The sequence below is a fragment of the Chanodichthys erythropterus genome, chromosome 13 (genome assembly GCF_024489055.1).
Source record: "Chanodichthys erythropterus isolate Z2021 chromosome 13, ASM2448905v1, whole genome shotgun sequence".
NCBI classification, from domain to species: Eukaryota; Metazoa; Chordata; class Actinopteri; order Cypriniformes; family Xenocyprididae; genus Chanodichthys; species Chanodichthys erythropterus.
In genome coordinates, this window is record NC_090233.1 from 47,085,309 (window position 1) to 47,091,890 (window position 6,582).

The 6,582-nt window shown below is 38.1% G+C and overlaps 1 protein-coding gene across 2 annotated transcripts; it reads right to left on the minus strand.

Annotated features, from left to right (window-relative positions):
* On the minus strand, positions 1-2,477 carry otpb (orthopedia homeobox b). Of its 2 annotated transcripts, none has more exons than XM_067408045.1 (3): positions 2,441-2,477; positions 1,710-2,104; positions 1-510 (listed from the first exon to the last, which is right to left on the minus strand). In XM_067408045.1, the coding sequence occupies exons 1-3, from the start codon at positions 2,475-2,477 to the stop codon at positions 1-3; spliced, it is 942 nt and encodes a 313-aa protein (XP_067264146.1). The 2 variants fall into 2 exon arrangements, with proteins under 2 accessions (XP_067264146.1, XP_067264145.1); XM_067408044.1 differs by having other exon boundaries at positions 2,402-2,477.
* Positions 2,478-6,582: the final 4,105 nt, after the last annotated feature.

Consider the following 6,582-nt stretch of genomic DNA (forward strand, 5'->3'; position numbering starts at 1 on the left):
TTAGGTGAAACTCATTGAAACGGTGTGCTCAAGTGCTTTACGGCGCAGGGAGGCAATACTAGTCCCTCTCCACACATCACTGTCCGGGGAGCTACACAGCTGAGGTGAGCCGGTCACATTCGTTGGACCCGAGAGGGACGCGGGCACCATCCCAGGAAATGTGGGTTGATACAGATGTGATTGAAGACCGGAACCATTTGACGATAAGCTGCTGGAAAGGCCCATGGAGTTTGGTGGGGGGCCAGCTCCGAGACTGCACTGGGACAAGGACTGTGCCATCGCCTGCTGTCGGCCCAGCGAAGGCGGTATCTGCAGCTGCGAGACTCCAGGCATCCCAGCCGCGGCCCAGCGAGTGTCGTTGGCATGAAAAGAGCAGAGACTGTCGCCCATCGCAGCCGCAGACGGAAACTGAGGCAAACCGTGTGTTGGTAGCAAAGTGCCCGGCGCCCGAAAAACGTTGGTCGTCTTCTTGCGCTTCTTCCATTTTGCACGTCGATTCTGAAACCATACCTGAAATAAAAAGCAAACATTTAGAAAGTCGTGCATTTCGTTGGTGAGTACAAAATAAGCCTTTTTTAATTTACTTTTTTATAACTGTATAGTTGTCTTTACTAACCCAGGCCTACGGTTATATCGCAATTTTAATTGCGTAGAAATTAAAAAATAAACCACATAAAAGAAATATAGCCTATCCTATATAGCCTATGCTATAATAAATTAACGCACAATTTCTTACAATAAGTTTGTCGAAAAAAGTCGACCGCTTTGATTTTTATAATTATTTTAAAATATTTCGAACCGAGCCATTGTAAATAGGCTATAGACCTATAATTCGGTTCTTAGTAAATGCTAAGGTTATTAAACATGCACCTTATGAATCGTCTTTTTTCACGTCATGTAAAAAATAATGGCTATATCTTCACAGACAACTTGCAGGAGGGAAAGATCCTAATTAAAAAAGAGACAAAGCAATTTCTTATTTCAAGATGAGATGGATAGTAATGTTTTGCAGACAGCCAGGGATGAAGTCGTTATAGATAATGACATCTAGGAGACAAATAGTTTGATAGCCTCCGTTATTCATCATGGGACCATAATCATGAATTTATGATGAAAATAAACTCACAAAATGCGTCCAAAATTAATATTAGCCTACTCCGTAGTATTCTGAGGTATATTTTAACATTTAGCGCTCATTAGCTCGGACGAATTATTATTGTTACACCCGGTTAAATTGACGCCTAACTATTTTTTTTTTTAATTTGCATATTAACACAGCCCTCTGTTAATGACACAATTCGTATTCAGTTATAGAACAGGTTATATAGGCAAAAATAATTGTTTAGCCTATTTGAAGAAAAATATAGGCCTACACGTGCTTTTTTTTTTTGTATTGAGAGCATTTATTTATCTTTCTTAAATGCAATTATTTAACGCTGTATGCTATTTTTGCTCACAGTCAACACTGCGAATGTTTTTAGGCTTCTAAAATAGCGCGGTGAGAAGAATTGACATTTATATTTTAGGCTTGACATTGTTTTGAGAGAATATACCCCCTTGTTGAATCCATACCATGCAATAAATTACGGATCTTAAGGGAAAAATAGCCTATATTGTTTTCATCATATCAACTGCTTTCGTCTTTTTTTGTAACCTGCTGGAAAGCTCCGTTACGATGTCAAAGCTGAACAGGTCCACTCAGGACTCACCTGAACCCGTGACTCCGTTAAACCAATCCGTAATGCAAGTTCTTCTCTCATGAAGATATCAGGGTAGTGGGTTTTAGCAAAGCTCCTTTCTAGTTCGTTCAGCTGCGCTGGAGTAAAGCGGGTCCTGTGGCGTTTCTGTTTTTGTTGGTTTTGTTGCCCTCCCGACTGATTAGAGTTTTGCTGTTGCTGCTTTTCTTGGTCTTTGGCGTTGACCTGCTGCATTCCATTAGGATTGGATCCACCATTGCTAATGTCTTCCCCGGGGAGCAGAGTGGTCCCTTCCACAGTCTCTGTAGCAGAAGTAAGATCGCCTGGGTGTCCAGAATCAGTCCCCCCTAGTCTGCACTTCAAAGCTTCCCGGTGTCCGAGAAGCTCGGCTGCAGCATCTTTCATCCCTGTGGACGCACGTCAACAATTTAGCATTCTGTCCAAAAGGCAGGAACATTAATACGCTATTAACATTAAAGACAGATAGAACGAAATGTATCTATAAAAAATAAGCTACTTATCGACATATAACAATCATAAACATTATTTAGTATCGCAATCCATCAAAGTAAGTTGGAGAAAATGTGTAATTAATTTATTTGGTATCTAATTAACAAACATTGCAATTACGAGCACAGATTGACATATCATTTTGTCATCACATTAGTTAACCAGTTTGAAGACTGAAAAATACTCTAGCTTACAGTGGAGTTGAAGACCGGAGTTTGGTGACGATAACTCACCGAGGCGAGTATCCAAGAGGTCGGCATGAGAGAGCATTGCGCACTGCTGGAGTCACAACTGCTTCCCAAACTACTCTACAACTTTTAACCCTTTTAAAAAGCGCATAGAGCTCAAATGAAGGAAAGTCGTCAGTGCGTTTAAAAAGGCGGTTCCATGTATTATACTGTTCTTTAGAGAGATTGGGAGGCGCTTAATAGTTGGATGAGCCCGTGAGCTTCCACAAATGGGAGCCAATCAGAATTGAGGGTTGAAAATGTTAGACGACCAACCAGTAAAATCCACAAACCAGCTTCATCTGCAGTTGCTCTCGTTCATTTCAAATCTGATTTATTGCAGCGCCTCCTTATTAGCTATACATTTTAAATGACTTCATAATCATGGCAAATAACCAGTGAATAATAAATCTTTCTGTAGGCTATTGGTAAAAAGAGGCTTCACAAAAGTTGAAAAAGTCTAGTCTTTATAATAGGCTACTTAACCGACTTAGGATGCAATATCTTTTTGTAAGGTCACTATTTGGTTATCGCCCAACTTTCGAGGCCCTTTACGAATCGAATACAGGACGCTGGTCATCCTTGTTTGTGTTCGTGTGAAGGGAATGAGCACAGGGTTGATGCTATGGGTTCTGTGAGCTGGTTGTGTCATTGTACCTTCCTGTGAGTTACAGCTTTATTTGAGTGGAATCCATCTATCAAAAACGATGAATTCTTTGAGGCAGCTAACAACACATCCAAGGTACATTTCCAACTAGTCATTTTCAAGACCATTAAGCATTTGAAGTAATTAGTGCCAAATCTATGAGCTTTCATCTCAATTATTACAGTGAAATCTGAATAATGCGTGATAATTTAACTGTGTTTAGATATAATGCAAGAAGGCGGTGTAAATCATGTTTGAATTAGGCTAATTTATTTCGGTAAAGGCTCGAGGTGAAACAGTGAAACAGGCTACTGATGCGTACTGATGCCTCAGTTGTATCGATGTTTCATCAGCGCTGACGCAAGTAATTTGATTTATTTAATTCAAACTCGCTGACATACATTGCCTAATTTAATCCATTCAGCGAAAGCACATTCGGCAGGCTGTCAAGTTTTCAGCGTATTTTTGTGTAATCAATCAGTGCTCCCTTCTTTTGTGGCATGAATGTGTAACCGCAAGCAGTTGGACTACTAAGCGTAATTAAGAAAGAAAGGATATGGGAATCTCTAATATCACTACAAAGACACCACAAATGGCGGCATATTTCTGTTTTGATCTTAGAATCTGCAATGAGGAGGTCTATCGCTTACACCACCTTGGGTTCGTCGCGGAGTTTCCTGTAATGTAGCTTATGGATCTTTACTTTCAGATTAATGCATTATTTCAGACAATAAAAAATGTAACGATATAATTACAATAGTGGGTAACATTATTTTAAAATATTTTAAGTGTCAAAGATGTCTAACTCTAATGCTGGATCGAAAGACGACATGACAGAAGGTTCAGTAGTGAGAAAAATATGTCCTGAAGCATAATAGAGATAGCTTTGTCGATGGGTCTTTTTTTTTATTAAAAACAAACATCTTTTAATTACAGGTGCACGCCTTCTATAGTCGACTGTACATCTAATAAAATAAGACTGCATCATTATGTCAGCTTTTCTGGTCCTGTTTAATAGACGTTAGTGATATTGACATTAATGATTATACAACTAAATTATTTATCTACTCCAAAATTCAAATGGTTTATTTTAAATGTTGCCATTGACAATTTACCCTTATTAGAGAAGGAATATACTGTCGTTACTTATTATAGACTATTTTTTTTTACTTGTTACGCAGTTTTTATATCTATAAAATGTAAACATCATTTCGAATGTGCTTTTCTCCTGTCTTATTTTTTTATTTTCACAGTGCAATTTCTATTTATACTTACCGATTCCATCCATGAGGAATTCTTATTTATTTTGTGTAAATGACATTGGGATTTGACATAGGTTGGATAATAGGTCTAAAGGGCTCACCATATACCGTGAAATAAGTGAATTGGAAAGTAACACAACGGCTCCTCCATTCAAGCAGACACGACCCCCGTCGCATCTCATACTGTGATTAGACTTGGTGCCCTCCATGTGGACCCGATTTCAACGTGAGTTATCTGGGGAGAATACAATTATGGCCCTAAATAAAATAATCAGCATTGGACGGCGATTACCGTAATGAAATGGAGCTTTGGTGTGTCACGGAGTGTCTGGCCTCCATTACGGTCCGTAATGAGACTTTTGGGGGTAAGCACGCACGACAATCATCTAAACATGAAAATGTGTTTACTTCGATGTCCACGTTTGCACTTAAACGTTGTTCTCAAACTCGAAGTCTAAATGCAAGGTGTAGTCTTGTTTTACAAATGAATAATTAAACTTTGGGCCATATAATATATAATGCAAGCATAGCATCAAGTTCACTCTTGAACAGCATTATAAATAATACAAATATTTTTAAAATTAAATAAAACTTTCGTTTTGTTTGCAATTTTTGCTGTATGTTTGAATTAATGAACTGAACTCAATGTCATATTTTTCCGAGTAAAGGATAGTGGGCTAATATTTAAAAGACATAGTCCGATACATCATTCATTTTAAGAAAGGCCTTCAATGGCTTGCGAGAAGGGAGGACTTGGGTCAGTGGTCACTCTGAGTTTCTTCAAATTAGGAACATGTGCTAGTAATTATTAAATTCCAGCATAATCACACTGCTAATGCAATTTAATGCATCAGCAAATTAATACTGAAAATAATTAGTTTCACTGACCTTGTACATTGCAAGACGAGAGTGAAACAGTAATGCTTAAATGAGCCAAACCACTCCCCTTCCATACAAACCCGATGTGAATGAGTCTTATATTTGTCATACAGCAATAAAAAGTAAGAATATTAGGCTACCCTAAGTAATTTATCTTTCAAACAGTGGTGTTTATGAATGTATCATGTTAATATTGACGAAAATGTAGAGTGCAAGTGAATTGTGAGTCTCTCTGAACTGAAGCTTGATGGTATGTGGTTGTGCTCAGCAGCAAGAAACCCCTTAGTTAATTGTAAAGACGGCCTGTTGTTAGCTATTCGTTAAAAAGAAATTGACCCAATGAAAATGATCCAGTTTCATTGGGTTATATGCATTTATTTTACATTTACCGCTTTACCCTTGTCAATTTACACTGCATTAAAGGTGAATCCTCGGATTCCAACCCATTCGAACTATATTGTTGCCTCTGGAAGTTAAACAAACAAACAAACAAGGGGAAAAACTATCACGATACGGTATGATAAATCATAACGGCTATTTAACTCATATACTGATGATACAAATCCTGCAATTTGCGACCCAGCTGCAAGCCCATTATCTGCAGACCGAGGCGGTTCAGCTCTTTTCTGCTCATTCCACTAATCTCCTGTCTCCACTCCATTTATTTGCCACTTCTCTGCTGCTTGTCCACAAAATACAACTCTAGCGCCTCCAAGATTAATTGATCGTCAATTTAGCTCTAATTCGGACCAAGTCAGGTGGTAAATGGTATACTTTTACTTGATTGTAACTGAAATGTGTGCTAGTTACATTGATACATTTTGATTATTTATCAATTACGCACAAACGAGATACATTTATTGAATAAATTGCAGGCTGATTTTTTCTAATAGAGTTTGTAGATATCACTATTTATAATGATTCCGCACTAATAGTTTCTTTCCGTATTTGTTTGCTGTCTTGTCGGAATGACAGCACAAAAATCATTTTTCATGAAATCAGCAGTGCGCGTGGGCAAGCTGCCATTTTTCAGGTGCATCATGGGGCAGATCAGTGTGTTCTTTGCTCAGAAAGCCTGACATACTTTGTCACACTTTGTGTCAGTTACAAATAATTTCAGTCATCAGGGCTTCCTGTCATTGTTAGCATATACAAAGCTGAACTCACCAAATGAAAATAGGTTATCTAATCTGGTGCTTTACTGCAGCTTGAAGAAATGCAGATAATCGACTAGAGTTATCCCTGTGGAGGGATTTTGTTCTTATATTATATAATGTAGTCCAAATATAATGTAGTCCAAATCAGTTTAATTTAACCAATTAGATTGCTTAATTCTAACATTTTGTTAGGTTGAATAGAAT